This window comes from Aotus nancymaae, unplaced genomic scaffold, assembly GCF_030222135.1.
Source record: "Aotus nancymaae isolate 86718 unplaced genomic scaffold, 86718_ANA_hifiasm-v0.15.2.pri h1tg000007l, whole genome shotgun sequence".
NCBI lineage: Eukaryota > Metazoa > Chordata > Mammalia > Primates > Aotidae > Aotus > Aotus nancymaae.
Genome location: NW_026988418.1, coordinates 24,629,218 through 24,654,443, shown reverse-complemented (window position 1 = coordinate 24,654,443; position 25,226 = coordinate 24,629,218). Strand labels below are relative to the sequence as shown.

General features: G+C 40.0%; 1 protein-coding gene across 5 annotated transcripts in view; it reads right to left on the bottom strand.

Moving 5' to 3' along the window:
• Window positions 1-25,226, bottom strand: part of NFIA (nuclear factor I A) — a 389,302-nt gene that overhangs the window by 23,314 nt on the left and 340,762 nt on the right. For 4 of the 5 annotated variants that reach the window (XM_012442494.2, XM_012442491.3, XM_012442492.3 and 1 more), the window contains exon 10: window positions 13,961-14,052. The exons of the other annotated variant lie outside the window; for it this stretch is intronic. In XM_012442494.2, the coding sequence (XP_012297917.1) occupies window positions 13,961-14,052 (92 nt within the window). The remainder of the gene's footprint in view (window positions 1-13,960; window positions 14,053-25,226) is intronic. 5 annotated transcript variants of the gene reach the window in all.

Sequence of the window (25,226 nt, the reverse complement as noted above, 5' to 3'; positions counted from 1 at the left end):
TACGCTAGTGTTTGGGATGACAGTAATACCTTAGTTCCCAATTTAGGTTTCTAAACGGAAAGATTTCTGAGATGCTCTCTTTCCCATCACCACAATTCATCTCTCTCCAGTTGAAAAATGTTCCTTGTCCTTTTCACAAAATCAATGGTATTGATGGGAGGCATTCTGTGTTGTCAATCAGGGAAATGTGATTTGATGGGACCCCAAAGCAGAGAGATAGGGAGAGGAATACCAAACCTGCCCAGGTCCGCACCATCAGAGTGAGATCGATGCTTCCCATAATACTCATCCTGTCATGTGGCACCTTGTCACAATTAATAATGTAGAAGGAGCTGATTAACTTAAGTAAAGTGCTCTCTGCTGTGTAAACACATAAAGATCTATGAGGCAAAAAAAGGGGGGAGGGGGCAGGAGAGAACAAAACGTCATTTTTATTTTTCATGTGTACACGTTCTCACTTTCTATTCTTCTCTTGTAACAATTACTGTACCAGCCACTCCGGCAGAGTCAATAAATTGATCTGGGTCTTGACGCAGCAGCAAGGCAGACTAATCTGATACACCATTATCTGCACTGGAGAGTGTGGGAGTTTGGGGGTGCACTCAGGTAACACAGGGCAAAGGGAAGGAAGTAAAGGCCAGCAGCCTTACTCTAGATATGTAATTAATGTTCAGTGTGGAGCTTCTGGACTAGATGGACGCATGTGTATCAGGGTGTGTGTGTGTGTGTGTGTGTGTGTGTGTGTGTTAGGAACAGACAGAAAACGAAGCCTTCACCTTGGCTAAAGGATGCAGCCTAAGTAATACTGTATGCACCACTTATTTAAGTCCCTGTGGTATTTCAGTCACTCATACCAATCTGTAATTCAATGAGGATCACCACCCCATTAGAACTAATCATGTCAGCTGTGTATCTGACAAAATAAACATTCAGAAACTGTGCTCCTAGGTTCAGAACTTGTTTTTGCACTGGGATTTTTTTCCTTCCCTCCCTCATCCAGCATACAATTTAATCGTTTTTTAATACGAAATTATAAGACACATAGAAACTCTCTGTATGGATTCCTCTGTGAATTTATCCTTACAACCAGAAACAGCCGATGTTAGTGGAACTTTAACTTGCTCCTTGGGAGTATGCTAAGTATGATCTTAATACATAAATATCACTCCACTGGCTAATGAGGGAATTAATGGCACAACTTACGGAAAACAGACATGGGAGGACAGGGTAAGAAGAGATTCAGCTCAGGGAGAATGCTACCAGATTACTTCTGGAGTGCTTGTCATATTACCATTCCTGTTTCTTCTTCGTGATCACAGGCCCCTTGTCCTAAAGAGAGATGAGCAGCACCCTGCCTCCAGTGCTCACAGAGGTTCACTCCTGAGGGCTGAAGGCAGCAGCACCCATTGTCCGGGCAGGGTGCTGGAGGCTTTCCATCCTAACCAGACTGAGTCTTTACACGACTCTAAGTGGAATGCAAGCATTCATTTATAATGTTATAGATGTGACATCTGAGGGTCAGAAAGGCTAAAAATTATTCCAAGGTCACATCCTGAGACCAATCAAACTCAGGTCTGTCTGCCTCCAAAGCTTATATTTTTCCCACTACATTATGTTGCCCAGAAGAGGAAGCTACCTCATGACCGTGGGTCTTAATGCTACTACTCCCTGTAAAATCCTGTATCTCACGAGGATTGAACCAAGCAAGGCAGATGGTTCTTCACATACAGAGATCCCACTGTGCCCGTCACCTGCTTCCCATTTCCCACAGCAGAGTCCAAGTGCTTTACTACCCCTGAATAAAGGTATGTATTTATTCACGACTAGACCCTGGTCTAATGTCCCAGCCTCATTACTCAACATTTTCTGCCATCGACTGTAAACTGAGACACACCAAACAAGACCAAGTTCTTCAGACACACACTGCTGTTCCTTTACATGCACTGTTTCTCCTGCCTGGTCTGGAATGTTCTCCCCACCAAGTATATCTATCTCCTTCAAAACCACTCATGTGTCTTCTCCTGGGACATATCTTCCATGAGCTCCACAGTTCTCCCCAGAGTTAGTTACCTACTCTTCTGTATGGATTATACCTATTTCAATTACTTCACCAATCACGTCTTAGTTTGTCTTTCTTTTTTTTTTTTTGAGACAGGGTCTTGCTCTGTCGCCCAGGCTGGAGTGCAGTGGTACAATCTCAGCTCACCGCAACCTCTGCCTCCTGGGTTCAAGTGATTTTCCTGCCTCAGCTTCCCGAGTAGCTGGGATTACAGGTGCCAGCCACCACGCCCAGCTAATTTTTGTATTTTTAGTAGAGACAGAGTTTTACCATATTGTCTAGGCTGGTCTCGAAATCGTGACATCAGATGATTTGCCCATCTCGACCTTCCAAAGTGTTGGGATTAGAGGCGTGAGCCACTGTGCCCAGCCAAAACATTTCAGTTTTTTTGCTTTTCTTTCTGTGAGTTAGGTATGGCAGGGATTGGATCACTTATCTCTTTAGCCTCCCTTCCAGCTTAGTATGGTGCCAGGAACATAGTAGGTGTTTAATAAATTCTGGCTTCTTTCTCCTCCCTAAGATCAATTTATGTAGCTGGTGGGTGGGAGAGATGAGATAGGAATCCAGGTATTTTGACTCCTAGTTTCTCTGTGTACCAAGATGCACAGGTCCCTACTATGGTCAGTTCCCTTACTAGACCTACTATGTTGTTCTTCTATCTCCCCATGCCACTCCTTCCCCATATACACAGGGACACACTGCCAGGGATCAGTGGAAGGAGGACTGTGCCAGAGAGGGGCAGAAGCTATATGTCATGAGGGCTGGCCTTCTGTTTCCCTTCACTAGTCAAGGCAGCAGGAGATAAGCAGCATATTCAAGTCTTAGAGGGCAGCAAAGGGTGCTTCCCACATTATTAAGGCAGCACTGTGAGGGTGTGAGTTTGCCCTGTGCTGAGAACGACTGTGCCCAGCTGACATCCCCATTATCCCAACACATTCAGGCCCTGAGGAAGGAGGGTGCTGAGGGTGAGGAACACAGGGCCGGGACAGCCTGTCCTAACCTAGTGTCCCTGCTCCAAGACAAGGGATCCGGCTTATCACGAGCTCATGTGACTCATTAGTTAAATGTGTAAAGCATTTGGAAAGTGCAAAGCCAATTACAAGTGCTAAGTTATTTCATCTCTGCTGTAAAGGAAGCAATGTGAGGCCTTAAGAAAAATTCTCATGCAAATATTTTGGGGGAGGCGTATGCTGTGGAATGTAATTCAATGAATAGACTCCATTGAAAGGCTATATCCTATTGCTTCTCTGCCTTTTGGCTAAGATCAAGTGAAAAGCTATATCCCCAAAAGACAGGGCACTGATCAAAGAATCTGCCTAAATCCTCACTAAACAAACAGGAAGGTAAGCAGGCGGGTGTGAGACAAGTGGACAGGAAGAATCACTGAGGCCTAGCGTGAGATCTTCGATGGATCTCACATCAGACAACAAGCTCTGGCCTTGCGACTGTGTGTGTTAGTGGAACTTTCAGGGCCTCAGACTCATTAGAAGCCCCGAGAAAGCCTGCGTCCAAAAGGATTCCTAATGCTGAATCCTTTCCTCATGTGAACAGCCACTATTTACAGTGCAGAAATACTCGGTAAGGCCAATTGCTTGGGCATGGGATTTTCACAAGCCAAGGACTTCGTGGACAGTGAGAACACCACCTGTATTGCGTTCTCTCCTCAGAGTTCATGCAGCAGGGCTGGTCAACTCATTTTCCTGTTCTCTGAACTCATGTTGACTTAAGCTCTGCAAAACCAGGCTCGTTTCTTTTGCAAAGGAAGCATCTGGTTCCAAGTCATAAAAGAGAAACCCAGAACCTATTGCTGCCTGTTTGGTAAGCACCTGGGAGGGCACCCGGGGGGCATGGTTTCACAGCGCTCCCCTGCAATCACAAAGGCACATAGCCTCCAACTTGGTTTTTTCAGTCCATGTTTAACCGGTACACAGTGACCCAGCCCCACGGGAGCTGGTCTGCACAAAACGCCAGGACTTCTGCCCAAATCCTGGACCTCAGAGGCTGAAAAGAAATGCCCTCTGCACAGTCACACACACGGCATACACATCTCCTAAACACATAGGGAGTGTGCAGAGGAAAGGCAGAGTAAGAAGCCAAGATTTCAGAGACAAGACGGTCAAGTGCAACTGCTGGAGTTGAAAAGTGCATGAATCCTATCAGGGAATGGGAAAAAAGAATATGGCAGATCCTGTTAACTTCCTCTTCACTAGCCATTGCCACTTCTTCCTTGGGACAATTTTGCTTAGAGAGGCAAATGTGACCGGTCCGGGGTGATGGGTCATGATTTGAGCCAATCAAGATAATCTTCTGCTGATTTTCTCAACATTCTTTGCAGCTAGAGATTAAAATGTGACCCAGGTCTAGCCAATGAGATCTACATAGAAATTTGCTAGCAGGGTGCAGAGGAGGAATAGCAGGGCCTTTTCCCTGATATTAGAGGGAAAATAAGGTATGATGTGACTATGTTATTTGGAGCTGTAGTCAGAGGCTCTAAGCATGAGGCTGAAAAGGCAGCATACCGAGGAAGGCAGAGCAGAATGTTGGACGGGCATGGGTTCCTGCTGGTCTCATGCAGCACCGAAACAATGCCAACCACCACTCACTAGCAGATTTCTTGCTACATGAGAAAAATAATCCTGACTGGCTTAAACCACACTTAATTGTTTTTTTTTTCCCTATTAGGTAGATACTACTATTGCCTTCATTTCACAGATGAGAAAGCTGAATTTTACAGGATAAGATACCCAAGACCACTCAGATAAATGGCACAGCCAGGATGTGAGAACAGGTCTGTCCTGCTCCTCAAATCATAATTTTTCCTCCTGTTCTCCCAGAGAAACCTGCTGAGTAACCAGTTCATTTCCCTTAGTATCCTGGAATGTCACTGATCAGAAGCATTGTCATGAGACCCATCTAAAAGCTAGAAATGTTGATGGTGTTTCTGCACTTCGCACTATGGTTTTCTGACTTCCCTGCAAGCCTATCATCAACTTCTGATCTAGTTCCTGTCAGTTCTCTCCACCAACTCACAGCTCCTTTTTCCAACCCTTTCCCCGGCATTTTCTGTCCTCTCTTTCCCACAATTCCAAGTGCTAATTTAATGGATAGAAGATTTTTAGTCTTTTCCCTTCTTCCCCCATAAAATTTCCTGTGAAATCTCTTTTTTACTTTCCCCTTCTCTATTGCCACTGTTCTCATTTTAATGCTAAAAAACAAAGGAATCAAGAAGGGAAGCAGTATTTACTGAGCACCTATTGTGTTCCAGATACTATGGTAGACACCTTAATGATTACAATCATCATCAATTTGTTTCAACTAACAAGATCCCCCAAATCTTTGTGGAGCAAAGTAAAACCCAAACAAACAAAAAGGCTAAATCAAAATCAAAACATATGCTTAAAGGTGACAGGAAGAACAGAAACTGAGAGAAAAGGTGACCACTGTCTAGAATCAATGGCTTGAACTTTGTCCCGAAGTGAAGTTTGTGGCCAAGCATGTCTACAACATGCTGCCAAATTAAAACTTGAAAGACAAAGACTCTGTTTACTGAAAAATTTATTTTAAGAGTGTCTCATAGCCTGTCAGTGAGTCAGCCGCCAAGTGTATGTGAAGAGAATGTGTCAAGAACTTACAGGTTGGTGTGGGAGCTGGGGAAGCTGGGACGATTCACTCCTGCCCACAGTAGTACGGAGGGAGGGGAAGCAGATTGCATGAGTAACTCATCTCTGCGAGGTGTTGCTTACTATTCAACACCTGCTACTGGAGCTGAGAACATATGAGAAAAAGTGACCAGGCACCACCTCAATTTAGGTACCTCCTTTGCCTTTAGATTCTGGGGGGTGCATTTACTTTCTGCCAGTCCTTACCACTCTCAGAGACATTGTCTCCTCTTGGGAAGGTCCTTCTGGGGCACAACTTAGCGTAAGGGGAGAAATGGTTCACTTAAGTCTGCTGCTTATGCAAGGGAAGGATAGCCATGCTCAATTTGAACAGGCTTTTCGGGCACCTTTAGGGCTGATGCTTAATGAACAACCTACAGAGTTAGGATCTTGCAGGGTGTAGGCGGAGGCTTCCTAATTTGCTGGATGGCTGCTTTTGGTAAGTAGGTTCTGACCACAGAGCAGCCTGTGCTGAATGGCTCACACACAAGTCCTTCCTTGATAGGACACGTGGAATCAGAAGTGGGTTTGTGTCCTGGCTCTACTGACCTCTGGATATGTGGTTCTGGGAAAGTCGCTTCCCTTCTTTAAACCTCAGTTTTAAAATCTATATAGTGGGGATAACAATAATAATAGCTCTGCCTACTTCAAAGGATAATTCTTTTTTAAAAAAATTTTAATTAACTTATTTATTATACTTTAAGTTCTGGGGTACATGTGCAGATTGTGCAGGTTTGTTACATAGGTACACACATGCCATGGTGGTGGTTTGCTGCATCCATCATCCTGTCATCTACATTTGGTATTTCTTCTAATGCTATCCCTCCCCAATCTCCCCACCCACTGCTATCCCTCCCCTAGTCCTCCACCCCCCAGGCACCGGTGTGTGATGTTCCCCTCCCTGTGTCCATGTGTTCTCATTGTTCAACACCCACTTATGAGTGAGAACATGTGGTGTTTGGTTTTCTGTTCTTGTGTAAGTTTGCTGAGAATGATGGTTTCCAGTTTCATCCATGTCCCTGCAAAGGACATGAACTCATCCAACGGATAACTCTTATGATCAAATGAGAAACTACTTTGTAATCCAGAAAGTAAGAGTTTAGTTATCAACCAAACAATGAAAGCTACCATTTGTCAGGTGTTCATTAGGTGTTAAACACTTTTTCTACACTGACAGAATTTAAGACTCAAAACTATAGGAGGTGTGTGTGTGCGTGTGTGTGTATACACACACTTATTTTATATCTCACTATTTTCACTATTTTACTGTTAAAAACCTAGGCTGGATGAATTGAATGACTGTGAAAAAAAGAAACCAACAACATTTTGTTATTACAAAAATGAAACACACAGAATGCTTCTAAATGATGGAATACGGCTTCAATTAAAATGAAAATAAAGGAGTTATCTTAGCTGCTCTGCTATGTGGTCTCTGGACAGAGGCTAGCTGTTCTCACAGATGCAGACTAGTATCATTAGTAACGGTCTTCTTCCCAGGCAGGATGAGAGAATGAATTCAGTCTTGGTTTTACAGAGACACGAACTAACAGGAAACCAGGGCAGATCTTCAGAAGAACCAAGTTCAGCACAGTCCCACTGGAGCCAGGGAGAACTGGGACTGACTTCAAGGCCTCTGATTCCGATATAGGAGTGTGAGTCAATCTTAGACTCTTTTAAAGAGAAAATGGTCAGGAACCTTTTACTACAAACAACCGGGGATACAGATAATATTTGGGAAAACCAAAAGTTTTGGAGACTGACTAGTTCAAATCTCAGCTACCTCAATTACCATGGGACAAATTTACTCTTTTGAAACTTCAGTTTCCTTATCTGTAAAAAAATGATGTAGCACCAAACTTAGAGGACTCTTGAGTATTGCAGTGAGTGTAGGCACAGAACCTAGCATGCATGGGTACTGCTGAATACTCATTTGGCCAATCAGACTTTTAACTTGGCTCAAAGTCAGGAGAAAATGGAATTTTATCTGCCATTCCTCTCTAATCTTGGGAGTTTTCAGCTGTGTGGGCTTGAAACTGAAATGCTCAAATCCACTTCTAACTAGAAGATGAGGTAGGGTTGGGGGGGTGAGACATATATATATATTTTTATATAATAAATATTAATTTATATTATATATTATAGATAAAAATATATATTATATTATAGATAAAATATATATTATATATAAGATACATATATTTATAATATATAAATATAATAGTGAAATATATATTTATAATATATAAATATATATAATATATAAAAATATATAATTATAAAATATACATTATAATGACATAATATATTGTATATTATATATAAAGTATATATAACACATAAATTATAAATATAAAATGAATATATAAATATATAAATATATAAAATATATATACATTTACTTTATATAACATATAATATATAATGATATATTATATATTATATATTTATATTTATTTTATGTATGTGTGTGTATATATACATATTCTTCCTCTAAGGAAATCTGAGTTTCTTGCCTTTGTAACTCTCCAGCTGCTCCTTGAACTTCTATGTGGTACCTAACCTTCTACACCCAGGCAGCTCGTCAGGGTGGGCAGGAGGCAGGAAATGGCTTCAGTTAACTGAAATGCAATCTCAAGTGCGCTTCAGTGGGCAGGTGAGGATATACCATCAGGAGGGGCTGTTTCTTGGAAATGAGGGGTGGAGGCGTTATTGGCTGAGCCTTGTGCAGCAGTAAAGGACTCTAATTTTATCTGTTCCAGAGAAGACAGAACTGAACATGTCTCTCTTATTGGGGTGGGCTAAACACAATCTACCACCTGATTGGCAAAAATTCAAAGTAGAGAAAAAACAAGTATAGTGTACAAGAACCACATCATCAGGTCCAAGCTAGATAAGGACAAGGAAGGAAAAACTATCCAGCCTCTTCTGCCACTTCCACTCTTTGGAAAGTTCTTATACCCAACTCTGTGGTCTTAAAGCCGCTTAGACAAATCCTTACAGTACTGGTATCACACCTCGTTTTTGATGTTGATGTTGTCATTACTATTATTTCTTCATATTTGTTTCCTCTGCTAGGCTTTAAACAACTTGAGGAGAGTTTTTATTCCCTGTACTTTGTAGGTGTTGAGGTTGATTCAAGCAATGGAGTAATCATTAAATGACTGAAGAAAAGAACCTACGAAGAGTTCTGCAGATGGCCTAAGCTTTGGTTTCTCAGGTGGAGCTTCAGGAATATGACACATACAATGGAAACAGCTCAAAATGCTCTCCATGATCTCTACCTCCCCCATTCCAGGTGCACCCCCAACAGAGGTAGACAATGGGTGTCATGCCCATAATTTAGCTATGCAGGGACCTCTCCAGATCAGCCAGCTTCCAGCACAGTGAAGTGTGTGGCTGGTGCATACATTTGTAAATTTCATGAGGCAAAGGCAATCACACTGCTTGCAAGTCAGGCAGCTAAATGATTTATTAAGCAAAGGTTATAGCACCTGTGCCTTTTTGTCAACAAATCAGGCCCATGCCATGCCAAGTGATTCTTCTAATAGTCCAAATGGTAATTTGGTTTTAAATAGCATTTCAGATACCATAATTCCGTTGATACAGAACAGTGATAGATTTGGGTGGTAAGGAGGAAATGCCTGTTTTTAATATTGTTTGCACTCATTTTTCATTTTAAAGAATTAGTCCTCGTTGGAGTTCTGCAGGTTAAGCATTTTATTTAAACCTTTTGATTAAACTAGAAGCTGAATCGAAATGAGTTCTTTGCTCAGTCTTCCTGTGTGGAAATTGGTGTTTCTATTTATTACTTGATGATGAAATATTAACTTTTTTTCTTTAAATAAATGCCTCCTCTTAATGGTTCTCATTTTCAGAGATCAGATTAAGTTATGGGATGCAATTGAAATGGCCATTGGCTTTCTGCTATTTGAAACTGGCATGTTCTCTATTATTACATTCCGTCATTCAGTTGGCGTGCAGGGCAGGTGAACAGTGTCTAAAGTGAAGTAAATACTGTATGCCCCAGAGACCTTTCTATATGTTAATATCAGCTGTCATGGGACAATGTTGAAAAATAAGAGATTCAAGGTGGGACAAGTAGACACAGTTTCTTGGAATTGATGGGTGTTCTAAAGGCTGTAGGGAGGTGGCCACCTCTCATCTCAATGATCAGTGACAACATGGAGAAGGAGGGAAAAAATGAGAGGCAAATGATGGTAGCAGAGGTAGCAAACAAGTGAGGTGGAAGAATGGGACACATAACTCGGCAGGAATGTTCGAACAAAGCCGAAAGCCAGGGCGAGATATGCAATGCAGTTGGAAGGCAGTTTGAAAGAAAACTAGCTCAAGGCAAGGCTAAAGAGAAGGCAATTCTGTTTCAGTCAAGGGAGGAATTCTCTGGAGAAACAAAATAGACTAGAAGGGAAAGAGGAGGAAAAATGGCTTTCAATTATCCATGTTATCTTTCTCTACCAATCATTACAGATGATGAATAGGTGCAATAAAAGCCAATATTCAATTTTTCCAATTTACATGGAAAGAAGCCCATAATATATTGTTAAGGGGAAGAAACAGCAGGCTACCAAACAGTGTATATAATATGATCTCACTTTTTGCAATGCATTTGTATGCACAGAAACATTCTGAATGGATTTATACAGAAATGTTAACAGTAGGACTACAAGTGATTTTTATTATTTTTCTCATCTGTATTTTCCACAATTAATGTGTATTATGAATGTAATAAGAAAAAGTCATTATTTTGTAAAGCTCCTTCTGAATCATTTAGACTCAACCAATGTATGCAGAGCACCCACTATGAGCTGGGCACAATAATTAGTGCTTTTCTGAGCAGTCAGCACATGATTACTCTGATAAACAGTCCACTTGTCCTGTGCTGCCATGTCTATGAATTTGACTACTCTAGGTACCTCACATCTGTAGAATCATACAGTATTTATTTTGTTGTGACTGGCTTATTTCACTTAGCATGTTTTCAAGATTCATCCATGTTATGGCCTATGTCAGCATTTCCTTCCTTTTAAAGGATGAGTAGTATTCCACTCTACATATAAGAACACATTTCATTTATTCATTCATCTGTCAATGGAAACTTGGGTTGCTTCCACCTTTTGGCTATTGTGGAGAATGCTGCTACAACTATGAGTGAACAGATGTCTCTCTGAAACTTTGCTTTCCATTTTTGGGGGTATACACTAATGATTAGATTTTAATGCAGTCTCAGGAATAAAAGCAGGGAATCTGCCAGTAGTATTCCTGAGAAGTGAGCATCAGTCTCTGTTGGAATATCTCCCGGGAAAAGAGCTCACCAGCTCATGAGCAGTAACATAATACAGTGGTTAGAGACCACAGGCCTTGGAGTCAGACAGAACTGGGTGCAAATTCTTGTTCCACTCCTGACTACGGCACAGCCTTGGGAAAATCAACAGTCTCCTCAGTTTCAGCTTCCACATCTATAAAGTAGAGATCTATCCTACTGGATGACTATAAAGATAAGCTGCATCACATACCTGATGGACTTAATTCAAAGAAAATGCCCAGTAGAGACAATATACAATCAAATAACTCTTTTTCTTAAAAAAGGTCTTATGATAGTCTGAAAGCTGCCTAGTTACAATGTCTGCATTGGTTCAATTTCCACCCACTTGGAAAAACAGAGACCCCATTAATTCCATCTTCTACAGGATGATGCTTCAGGCATTTAAGAAATTTCCACTGGAAACTGGTCTTTGGGAGCAGAAAGGCCATTTTATTTTGCATTTGTTTATAGATTTATGTACAAGATACTGAGTCTACATTTAAAAAGCTTAAGTATCTGATTGGGTGACTCTTCAATTCTTATTTCTCCAGAGGTAGAAAGCCAAATTTTGTTTTCCCAGATAACTTTTCCTGTAATTTAATTAATATAAATGTCATGTCTTATAACAAGGATATCAATATAGAAAAACACAAGTTTGCCTAGGAAGTCTGTAGACCATGCTTTAATTACGTTTTGAAAAATTCTTCTCAAAAATTCCCCTTTGAACTAATGTCCTCTTGAAAGGGAACTTATTTTTTAAGGTATATTACTATTTTTATTATCTATATCTATATACATCTAACATGTTAAGTGATTCCAGAAAATAGCTCCCCATTTAAGGAAAGAGTTAATATATATACCTTAAAATTAAAGTATTTAGAGCACATAATTTTTACCTCAAAATATCTTTTTTTGAGGGGGAGGGTGGAAATGACAACTCCATTAGCATTAGTTTCTCATTAGACAACTGGGAATGGCTTTCTTCAAGCCAAATGTGGCAGGTGTCACTATGGTAAGAAGCATTTAAGCTGTTGATGCCAAATATTTAGCAGGAACCAAAAAAAATACCAAAAAAAACCAAAACCAAATTCAGTTCCAGATGCCAATATTGGGCCTACATGACATCATTCATCCAGATGCGTGGAAAATCTGGATTTTTAAGAATTGAATTTTTGTGGTTAGCATTATGAAGACTCAGATTCTGGGTTAAGTAAGGCATTTGTGAAGCAAAGCCACAGTGGAATAGAATACATTTTGATTATAGAGAAATAAATTGAATGGAACACAGCGTACAATTTCAGGGCTGTGAATCACAGCTTATATAAAAAATACTATGTAAAATACAAACAGGACATTTCAAAGCTGCCTTTTTAAAGCTCTTAATGAACCAACTTGAGGACATTTGTGCTTTTGGAAAAGCAATTATCCAATATAGAGCCACCATCTCCCGTTCTCCCACTCTTATTGAACTTGGACACTGAACGCCAAATGTACAAAATTAAATTATGTTTTTGTGCTTTAATGCTTTACAGGTAATTATGCAACTTCAGATTCACTTGAACATTTGAGGGTATGGGAAAATAAGCAAATAACTGAAAGAATTTTATAGGAGGTACTGAATAGCACACTTTAATCCCAGATGCCATGTGCAGGCCAGTTTAAGAAGATACAGCAGAGGTCGGAAATTCAAGAGTTAACCAACCTTCCTCCTCCCCTTTTGGCTCCCCCTCTCCTCCCAGCTGCCTTCTCTGCTGATGCTGTACTTTCTGTGACCCTGCTTCAGTGTGAGGAAGGCTTCAGATACAATGCAGTTTAACCTGTGCTGTCGACATAGCAATAAACCAAAGCCCTTTATAGAGGGAGCAAATAGACCCAGGAAGGCAAATCTACCCCATTCATAAGCACCTGGCCATATTACAAACAGACACGGATAGTTATAAATTAGGCATCTGGAGATTCCACACCCAGGCATGTGCACAAAATTGCTCCAAGAATGTTTTCAAACACCATGCTAAGAACCTTACAGAGAAAATACTTTCCTTATGCTAATTATGATAAAATATGGTCATGTTCTAATTAGGAAATCAGAGAGTAGGTGATTTCAAAATGTGACTCTAATTCTATTTCACAAACCTCTAAATACATCTACCTCCACTAACTTCGAACTCAAAAACTCTTTCAATGTTGCTCAATGTATAGCAGCCATTCCAAAACTTTTCCAAAAGATTTCTTCTCCTTGACCTAGGCTAGCACAAAACACAACTGTTTATGGGCAGACAAGCTCTAGATGTCCAGGCATTCCTCTTCTCTCATCACCTGCTTCAGATATGACTCACACACACCCCTTGCCACCCACCACACTTTGCTTCCCAGTGGCCAGCGGTAACCACTAACAAACATGTCTTATTTCTGGACCAACACCAGCAACTTAATAGGGCTCATACACCCTTTCCCCCTTCTTTCATTTAGAAAGCTTGCCAGGTTCCTGGGGACCCTCTAATGAATACAGAGGAGTGGCTGGTCCCTCCATACCCAGCATGCACTCTGATGTCACTGGCAACCAGACATTACTTTCAAGTTCTGTAGGGGCCTGCTTCAGTTTGCTTGCATTTAGAGGGCCATGAATTCCTAAAAGAGGGAACACACACTAGCTAACACAGGGAAACCTTTTTTGCTATAGCTAAAACAGTTCTGACCTGGAAGTCCTCTTCTTCTACCCACTCAATACAAGAAGCAAAAATTGCAGGCAAAGTTTTCTGTGATTTCTGAGAACACGTGGAAATGTGGCTGGTGGGATCAGGAGGAAAGGGAGGACTGGACAGGGTCTGGGAAATGCGGCCTTTTGTGCCAAAAGACAAGTTAAAATGCACCTGATGAATAATACAAGCTGCACCACATACAGAAAAGATGAGAGCGGCCCACCTGTGTCTGTTGAGGGATATTTACAAAGCTTGGATCCCGTGGTCCAACACTGACGAATCGGTTTGCGGGGGAGGTGCTGGGTGTCGAGTAGGCTGTGAAGGGAAGGGACACATGCGTTCAGGAAGCGGCACGAGATTGCACACACAAACAACACCAAAACACACAGTCTCCGAGCCGACGCAGCTGATTAACAAGGAAATGTGCAAACACTGTAGCTAGCAAAGGGGTCTGGCTAGCAAGGGTGTTTTAGACAGTCAAAAAAGGGGAAGGGGGATTTGGCTTCCAAAGACCGTTGGGATAAAATGATGTCGAACTGATTCTCAGACGAGCTATTTTCTCCTTCTACTATACAAATTAGAACATGCAGGGCATTTGCAAAGTATACTTTCTGAGTTAAACATGAGCTCTGGGGTCAGAAAGAGATATCCTAGTTTTTAGAGCAGAGGGAGAAAGAAATTAGGTAGGAAGACGAGGAAAGCAGTTCATTTTACAAGCTTGTTTTTCACACCGTTACACTCCTAAAAAATCATGAAACGGTCCTGTGCCTCTACAGCTAGAGATCGAAGAGGAATCTTTATAGAAGGAACTAATGGGTTCTCCGGGAAGGAGGTAGAAAACCATTCAGAATAAGCTGTCTTTACAGGCCCAGTAGTGTCTAGAATCTTTATGATGCACAATATATGCTTTTAATATTAACATTTGTAGTCTTCCCATCCTAGAACCTTTCTGTTAGGGCATAAACAATCAAGACCCTTTGTCAACTAAGGTATCACACTGGAACCTCAGGTACCACGCTTCAGTTCACTATCCTTTCTCAGTACATGGAAATTTGGTTGTTGGTTTTCATGTTTGTACTTAAGAGCTTCTTTCTACTGTAGTGGAAAAAAAATTCAGTGGCTTTGGTGTTTCATTGGCTCATAAATCCAAAGGTACATTTTGTTTTTTGGTGTCCTGCAATTCACTTCTTTAACACAAACTCCAAGATTTGTTTACATTCTTCCTTTGTACTAGAATCTTTAGACTATTACTTAAAATAATTTCAAATTTCTTAACAATAATTGTAAAAGGCCTAAGGTTTTTAAACTAACTGTAGACACACACCATCTAAGAAGCAATCCGGATATGCAACTTACGAAAACAGAGATAACTGAGGGCATGATATCAAATTCCTGCCAGATTTTTTTTTCCTTATTGACATCATCTGCTCCTTTGACTTTCTGTTTTACAGAAAATTGCTCATACTTCTTGTTTCTCTCATTAAACAAATCTAGGGATAAAATTTCCACCATCTGGCCCAGGTCCTGTTGGTTGTCTTTGATAAGAGCGAAGTCACCCAAACAGATCTGCAATGGTTACGTGGATGTGGACACGGCTGTGTTAAAATGGCACTGAGCAGAGGCTGAGCGTGAGGGTCCCTGATGTCTCTTAAATAAGAAACTTTTTGTGGTCATAGTATTTGTTTTAGGAGAATCTACTCAGTAATAACTTTATATAAAATGATCTCTAAATGTCTGATGTGTTGTACTGTCTAGCAATGTGAATCTACTGATTTGTCTCTAGCCCATGCTATGCCAGTCAAATTTGAACAGATTTGAGAAATACCACTGCATTTAGCCATTCCGCATGTACCTCTCACTTACTGGTATGGGGGTAATTCAATTTTTTTTAAAGCTCAGTAAAATAATCTATATTAAGTGTTCCATTTGCTCCATGGCTTTACTTTGATATGCTTTGAGAAACAGCAACATAAAGTTATATACTGAAAATGATAGACTACAATCATCTGCGTGTGCTCCCCTGCTCTTAGAGCACAAAGAGGATGTGGGAGGGATGAAGAGGAAGCTAGGAGGTAAAACAACCTGTTGGACCTGTTAATGGTTAGGAATAAAAGTCTTCTTTCACACATGAATAGGTAGGTAGGCTGAGAAGGAACAAAAAGGAATAAAGGTATATGAAGGTATGAAGGCCGAGTGATTGATGACAGACGCTGAAACATGAGTCTGTGTTTGATGGCCCTAACAGAACAGTGTGCACCCACCTGCTGCTCATCATAGAAACGTAGCAGGACTTCCTATGACATTTTACCATACTGGGGACATCCAAAACAAGATGCTAACAGATCCCAACACAGAAACCGTTCTGGGGGTTGGGTTGGTGAGGGGAGAAATTTTATTGTGAAGATAGCTTGACCATAGCAAGCTTACTAAATCTGGCAAGGTATTTATATTACATCCCATCATCTATTTTTGCTTAACCTCAATTTCTCCATTTGAAAGAAGCTTTAGCATACAAATACTTTAATTACCCCAAATTTCTATGAGGCCAACAATCAGATATTTTCCCTTCTTCAATCATGGGACAAAATTGCAGTCTTAGTTTCAGAACATCCCAGAAGGCCTTTCATGCTCTCAAGGCCTACCAAAACTTCTCCAAATTTGATTCTAGTTTTTTAAAAAGAGAACTATGGTGAGAGAGGTGCGAGTGTGTTTGCATTAAAATATGTGTGTGTGTGTATATATAACAACTACAAAAGTCTAGTAGTCTTTGAGTACCCAAGTCAAAGAATGGGACAAATGGTGCCCAGGGAAATTTATTCCATAGAAAGCTATCTTCTGGGAAAAGGACACAGGGAAAACAAGGGAAGGAAGAAAGAAACTCTGACTCATCCTCCATTATTCTAGCTAGCAGGTGGTCACTTACAACAGGATGTAGTCCCAAAAATGATATGACATAAGTTGAATTTGATTTTCCTAAAGACACAATTGAATAAGGGAATTACACTGTTGAACAAAACCTTAATTGAAACTTTTTGTTAAAACAACCACATTTACCATAGTGAATCAATTATACATGCACAGTTAAGAGCTTTCAACGTGAATATAAAATCAAGTAAAGGGGCAACAGGGTAATTAATTACATACAACTGTGTATACTATGATATTGTATCATGTTCATATCTTCCTTAATTACAATTCTTGCCTTATTTACAACAGCAATAATCAAAGCTATAGGTAGACCTATGAAAAATCATAAAATCCAGAACACAGTTTTCTGGGGAGATTACTGTAGGACATTTTTGAGAATTCTGGAGGGGAGGTTAAGTACTTGATGATGTATTGATAAAGTCAACAGGGAAATCAATTTGGCTATATAATCTCATTATAAGAATCTGCATGACAAACATGACTATTAGAAATCAAATCATTGATTATATGGCTGCCTCTGAAACGGAAACTGTTTGCTTTTTTTTTTTTTAAGCAGCCATTTTACCTATATCAGCAATAGTGCTATGAACCATTTTCTTAACATTATTGAAGAAGGCTCCTATATGAAGCTTCTGGCATGCACTAATCTGACTATATTTTCTCTCTCTCTAATGTATTTCTTCACATTTTCCAAGAGCCACAGTTTGGCCTGCACCACAACATTAAGTTTCAAAATCCCAAACCAGAATTTGATCCCATATCCAGAAAATTACATTTTTTCTGCGTTACCCCCTTATCGTAGATATTGTTAATTCTATAATCCTTCACTTAGACAGTACCTGTCCCGCCTCCCTAAGATCAGCTGGGAAATGACTCAAGAACAGTTCTCTCTTTATGAACAACAGTTTGACAGGGGCTCTGAGGATGCTAGGAATGACCTCTAGGGGCACTGTGGGGTACATGGACATGGGGAAGTTGGGTGGAGAGGGGGATAGTAGGGGAGATCACCCATCAGCACTGCTTTTTTTTTTTTTTTAACAGAGATGTTGGGGGCCGGTCCCACCATGTTGCTCAGGCTGGTCTCAAACTCCTGGGCTCAGGCAATCCTCCCACCTTGATCTCCCAAGGTGCTGGGACCGAGCACTGCTCTTTATCACTGCAGATGTCCTTGAGAGGACTGAACCGCCTCTATGTCCTCAGAAATGAATGTGTCTTACTGCCTGCTAGCCAAACAAATTCCAGTTTTGGTTGTTCCTGTGGTAGGTTTCCTTTTTTCTTTTTTCAAATGGGGAGGTGTAAGAGATATAGCTGCAAAAAGGAAGCATGGCATTTGTAGATGAATTTGTTGTGAGTCAGAAATAGCCTTCACTCAACAATTATACCTGAACATGGTGTTGAGAACATGGTCAAACTGGTTTGAATGGAGAGGCTTTCGTCTTGTCTTTGGAAAAAATATGACTGAAGAAGAAGATATTAAGATGTTAAAATATTTATGCCAATGTCAACTGATGTTTATTTTTTTGAGATGGAGTCTGGCTCTGTCACCCAGGCTGAAGTGCAGTGGCATGAACACAGCTTACTGAAGCCTTGACCTCTTGAACTGAGATGATTCTCATACCTCAACTTCCTGAGTAGCAGGGACTACAGGTATGATGTGCCATCATGCCCTTCTAATTTTTAAAATTATTCGCAGAGACGAGGTCTCCCTATGCTAGCCAGGCTGGTCTCAAACTTCTGGGCTTAGGTGATCCTTCCACCTTGGCCTCCCAAAGGGCTGGGATTATAGAAGTGAGCCACTACTCTCAGCCAGTTGATGTTTCTTTAAGATGAAAATATTAATAAAATCCCCCAAATGTGACAAACTAGATAATGGGAGTTCAAATTGGTTGGCTTTGAAAGCCCGCAGTTAGTTTCGAGGTTTAGTTCAAATTTAGCAATCACTAAAATACATATAATCACAGAAAGGCAGGAAGGGGAGAAAATTTAGCCAGATTTCTTCTGTGCAAAGGGTAAACCTAAAGAAGAGCTGCTCTTTGAATGAACACCCCTCTCTATCCCCACAGGGTGCCCAGAACGAGGCTGAGAGGCCAGTTTCACCTGGGGCTGACCTACTTGAGTGACGGCCAGCTCCTCTGGCCCCAGCTGGGAGGAAATGTGAGGCATCTTGGCAGAAAAGATACAGTAGGAGATTGGTGAGCTTTGAGCTCCTGAGTTTACTTCCAGATGCAGGAAGCGATGAGGTACCCTAAACCCTGGCAGCCTGGCCTACAAACCGACATGAAGTTTGAAGAGAAATTAGCCTTCTGTTTTATCAAAGACTCCAAATACACAGAAGTAGCAAACATTCACCCCTCTTCATTCCCTTAAACTCCATCCACCAAGTCTAGCTTCTGCAGAGCATCACAGAGACATTTTAATATATTCATTTTTTTCCTCTCTTGCCAAAAGATATTTATTTCAAACCCTGCTACGTGCCAGGCTCTGTACTGAGCACTACCGAGGCTGCAAAGGCTAGTAAGACACACTGCTATCCCCAACATGTCCTAATATCCTAAAGGGGAGAGATAAGTATAGAAGATGGAAATGCGAGTACCTAAAAGTAATTAATAAAAAGAAAACTCTGCAGGGTGTAAAGGAAAGAAAAGGGACACTGGTAAGAGGAACAGGACAAGGTTTACAGGGGAGGCGGAGAGGGCTTCTGGGATGGGCTGTGAAAAATGTGTTGTGGGCAGGTTCCAGTGGACTGAGGCCGCCAAGGGCACAGCACAATCGGAGGAACTGAGGCAGGGAAGGGAGCCAGCAATTGCTGAGGGAAAGGAGGAAACAGGGAACTTGCAAATTATATTTTGCCGTACAGCAAGGGAAGGTAACATTTTAAGGATCAGAGACCTGAATGTTTGAAAATGATGGGGAGGAAGCCTGTTGAATTTTATTTTAAGAGGAGGAAATAATTTACAAAATAAACAGACACCAAATTTCAATTCTAAACACCGTTAAGACAACTAGACATTCTTCTACTCTAAACCTTTCCCTTCTTATCTCAAATATCAAGATGCACCTTCATGGGTTCCCTCGTTTTCAGAAACTCAGACATATTCATGTGTGGGAGCCTTCCTCTAAAGCTAGTCAAAAATTCAATTGCATTCAAAATAGACTTACTGTATGATTCTACTACCTGCTTAGAATGTGCTAGTTATTAGACAAAGGTAATCAAAACAAGTTCAGGAACATAGACTTAAACAGAACCATGGGGATTCAAATTGCAATTTTATTAAATGTTTATCAGTGACTCCTGGCAGTAAAGGAAGCGTGCCTAAGAAGCATTCAGTTGCAAGCTGAAACAGGGAGATGACTAAATACCTCATTGAAATAATTTCCCGAATCTTTTAACTGCACTGTCATACCATTCAAAAAAAAAAAAAAGGCCTGTGAGAAAACTTTCATTTCTAAAAAAAACTGCAGAAACTGTTAGAAAATAGATTGGCTAATTTCTAAATGAAACCATTACAATTAAACTCATTTAAAAATTTGAACAGCACTGCTTCTTACAAGGTCACAAAAGAAATGCTGGAAAATATTGGAGTGTTTCTCCTTCAAAGAAATCAATCAGTATCGACAAGTTTACTGGGCTTGGGTTAGTATTATTAGTATCATTATATAGCTAGAGAAAGAGCCTTTTAAAAACCTACAGGCTTTACTTACACATGACCCAATATTCAGAGATTTAGAAATCCCCGCATGATGGAATGGATGTTGTTGTTTTTATCCAGATGTTTAGCATCTAGAGGATGACTATGCTGACTTTCTATCATTTTGATCACATCTGTACAGCTCCCTCATCCTATTATTTCTGCGAATCTTTTGTCTTTCCAAACAAGTTACCAACAGCAACAACAAAAACTCACAACCCTCAGGGCCCAGAATTAAAGCCTCCTTATCGCTAGTAAATTACTACACAACAACATACCCACAAGCTTCCTTCCTGAAAAGCTAATGAGTTCTAACTTTAATATACTAGCATTGCATAATGTGTATGATAACTATTTGTATGGCATGTCTAAGGTGTCAAGAATTTACAAAATTCATGGAAAGAATTGGTCTGGCCAGATGGCTTTGCTCTGTTGGCATTTCTATTTGTATTAAGAATCCTAAGGGCAGTAGGAGGCCAAGTTATATCAGAATTTGGGGTAAAATGTATAGAAAGGGAGGTAAGACAACTCATGTTACAATGTGCACACAGAGAGGAGACCAGAGTAACCTTTCAACTGAAGACGCTTTGACCTTATATTACCAAAATCTGTGTAAGAAGAAGGCACTTTACAATGAGTGCAATGAGTGTTTCCTGTAGCCAATCTTTTTTTTTTTTTTTTTTTTTTTTTAAGACAGAGTCTTGCTCTGTCACCAGGCTGGAATGCAGTGGCGCGATCTTGACTCCCTGCAACCTCTGCCTCCCAGGTTCAAGTGACTCTCCTGCCTCAGCCTCCCGAGTAGCTGTGACTACAGGCACGTGCCACCATGCCCAGCCAATTATTTTCTTTTTATATTTTTAGTAGATACAAGGTTTCACCATGTTGGCCAGGAGGATGGCCTCGATTTCTTGACCTGGTGATCCATCTGCCTCGGCCTCCCAAAGTGCTGGGATTACAGACATGAGCCACCGTGCCTGGCCTTTTTTTGGTTTATTTGTTTTTAAGAGACAGGGTCTTCTTTTGTCACCCAGGCTGGAATGGAGTGCAGTAGTATAATCACAGCTCATTGTAGCCTCAAACTCCTGGGGGCTCAAGTGATCCTCTCACCTCAGCTTTCCCAGTAGTTAGGACTACAGGCATATGCCACCATGCCCAGCTAATTTTTTTACTTTTATTTTTTGTAGAGGTAGGGATCTTGCTATGTTGCTCAGGCTGGTTTGGGAACCTGGTTTCAAGCAATCTTCCTGTGATGGCCTCCCAAAGTGCTGGGGTTACAGGTGTGAGCCACTGCACCTGGCCAGCAGTCTGTCTGTTTGAACTGCCTGTAACATTCTTTCTCATAATAGTTTTTAAAGGCTAACAGTATAACTTTGTTTTAGTTCATTTAAAATTTATTTCTGCCAACTAATCCAAATTCTATGAATGTCATTTATTTTTATGTGTATGCTGTGTGTTGCTCAATTGATAGAAAATATTTATTGATGAGAAGCAACCATGTATATAGGTAGGGACAGGTGAAAGTTATATTAAATAGCCACAGGGAATAAACCCTGGATTCAGCTGAGGTTTGCTAAAAATAGAAACATAGATCAATATATTGGATTGCTCCCTCTTGAAAGACTTCTGCAGACTCTCAAAAGGCAGTGCAACTCTGGAAATCTACTTTGGGAATTTATCCTTCACAAATACTAATAATATAGATAAAGGGTTATGCTACAGGATGTTCATTACATCATCACTTATAAGAGCAACAAATTGGAACCAACTTACAAGTTAATGCTTCACCCATACATTGGAATATTTGCAGCCATTAATAATATTTTTAAATAATAGTTAATGCCACTGTAATGTGTTTATAAGATGAAATAAGAATCATTTAAAAAACTGTATAATACACACATATACACACATATATCATGATCCATTATGATTAAAATACGCACAGAAAATGACTGGAAAATATGAGTGAGTGATTATCTTTGAAGGCTGGGATTATGGATGATTTTTTTTCTTTTCTGAGTTGGGTCTTGCTCTGTTGCCCAGGCTAGAGTCCAGTGGCTTTAACACAGCTCGCTGCAGCCTTGACCTCCTGGGCTCAAGTCATCCTCCTGTCTCAGTCTCCTGAGTAGCTGGGACCACAGGTGTGTGCCACCACGCCTGGCTAATTTTATTTTTTTAGAGACACCATCTCATTATGTTGCCCAGGCTGGTCTTGAACTCCTGGGCTCAAGTGATCTTCCTGCCTCAGCCTCCCAGTGTGCTGGGATTACAGGTGTGTGCCATTGCACCCAGCCAGATTATGGATGATTTTTAAATAACTGCCAGTAATTTTTAATCTTAAATAAAACACAATTGGAACCTGAAAATCTCAAGTAATACTTCTTTTGGAGGCAGTGCAACATAGCCAATAGAAAATAAATTTTAAAAACCAGCAAATCCTGGATTGAATTCATTAGATCTCTTATTAGAAATGTGGTCTTGGCAAGTGAGTTAACCTCTCTGAACTTCTCTATAGAGAGTCCAGCATGATGGACATTATTTATTCCAATACTCCCAGCCCTTTTTTTTTTTTTTTTTTAAAGACGGAGATTCTCCATGTTGGTCAGGGTGGTCTCGAACTCCCAACCTCCGCCCGCCTCAACCTCCCAAAGGGCTGGGATTACAGGCGTCCACCACACCCAGCTACTCCCAGCCCTTTAACTAAGGCTTTACCCCTCTGTGATGTCCAACAGGTCACTCTCTTCACAGAAACAGTCCAAAGGGTGATCCCTATGGAGAGGCTTTGCAAATAGGATGGGAAATCCCTAGAATTCCAATTTTAATATAGTTGACACAAGTAAAGAAAAATACCAAAATCATTTAATCAGGGACTATTGATTCTAATATCTGATAAGGGACATTATGTCCCCAACATATCTGCCTTCCAACAATTAAAAAACATAACATCTAAATTTCTCAAAGGTTAACGTTATGATCAGACTCATGCAATTTGAAAAGGTGTAAATTGGCACAACCTTTCTGAAAGCAATTCCGTAATGTGTATCAAGAGGAATGTTCATACTGTTTGTATTAGCAATTCCAATTCTAGAAATCTATCCTAAGAAAATTATTAGAGTTGGGGACAAAAATATATGTCTAAGGATATGCTGAAGCATACTCCATAGGCTGGAAGAAGAAAAGTTAATGTCCTGTAGTAGGAAAATAGGTAAAAATTATTTAAAATTCCATTTATTATTTTTTTGAGTAAGAAAAGGCATAAAATTTGAATTAATGGCATATTAAATATTATATTCAGTATGGTCACAATCATTTTATATGTGTATGTATGTGTACACACACACACACACACACACACGCGCACATACACAAAGATGAGGAAACAAGACCAAAATGTTAATAGTTGATTACAGGAAAATATAATCTTCTTTATGCTTTTCTATATTTTTCAAATTTCCTAAAATGGCATATATTATCTTGATAAAGAAAGATTTAAACTCATCTGTCATCTGAAATAAAAAACTAAGGCAAACACAAGAGCTGACTGGGTTATGATGACCCAAATGAATGGAATCATCCAATATTCTGTTTCTTTTTGCTATTCCTTCTTTGCAGTGTCTATCTCTTAATCTTTTTCCTGCTTTGGTTTCCGTGTTTTTCATCTGTTTCAATGTACCCAGGATGGTGTTACTCTTGATGCAATGTAAAAAATTTTTAATGGGGTGTTTCAGGATTTTCAAGGGAAAGCTATATCACACCTCTAAACATAATATGTGTCCTGGCAGAGTAGTTGGACTCCAAAGTCCTGGCTTGGAGCCCAACAGACTGGGAATTGAACCTTTGGTCAGTTTCATCTCCTTAAAAAGGGGCTAACAATTCCAATCATGTAGATTTATAATAACAAATGCAACTAAGGTAATGCATATGAAAATAACTCTCAAAATGCTTGATTTTTAATAATAATTCTTTTCATTTAAAAAATTTAGACACTAAAATATTAGACTACATAAAATTAAAATGCTCTAAAAATATATTTATAACAAATTATGTTATTAGGTAGTACATGTACCTTTATATTTAATGGGTTCGTAAGGCAGAACCTGCAACCAAATAATAGCTACTGTGAATAAAAATGCTCACCTTACACTGAACCCCATGCTCTCCATGAGGGGGAAAAGAGCATTATTCTTTATGAGAAAAATCATACATTTTTGGTATCACTCCAAAAGTTCAGGTTAGTATAGCTAAAAGCCAGATGTATGAAAATTGCCAAGGATTTCATGAGCTCCCCCATGTGTGAGTATGTGATTTGGATCACTGTCATCACTGAAGTATCGACAAGATTATTAGATCACTAGACAAATCTTTTTAAGAATAAATAAATCATCATATTTAATATAAAAGGAGGACTGAAAACTTAGTAATATCTTTCTCACTGGATAAGGCACCAAAAAATTGTCCGCCAACAACCTTGTCCCCTTCCCTGGAGTAAACCACTATTACCAGTTTCCATTCTTCCACATACAATCCAACGTGTACATGCATCCCCACTCCCATGCAGCGTTCCCTACATATTTCTCTGTATTCTCCTTTGCTGAATTAATGTAACAATAAAACTCAAAGATTAGTCTATGAATTCATGGAGATAGAACTATCTTTTTATTTTTTAAAAATTTATATATATATATATATTTTTTTTTTCTTGCACTTTAGGTACATGTGCAGATCATGCAGGATTGTTGCATAGGTACGTACATGGCAATATGTTTTGCTGCCTTGATCCCCCATCACCCATATCTGGCATTACTCCCCATGTTATCCCTCCCTAACCTCCCTACCCTCACTGTCCCTCCCCTAGTCCCACCCAACATACCC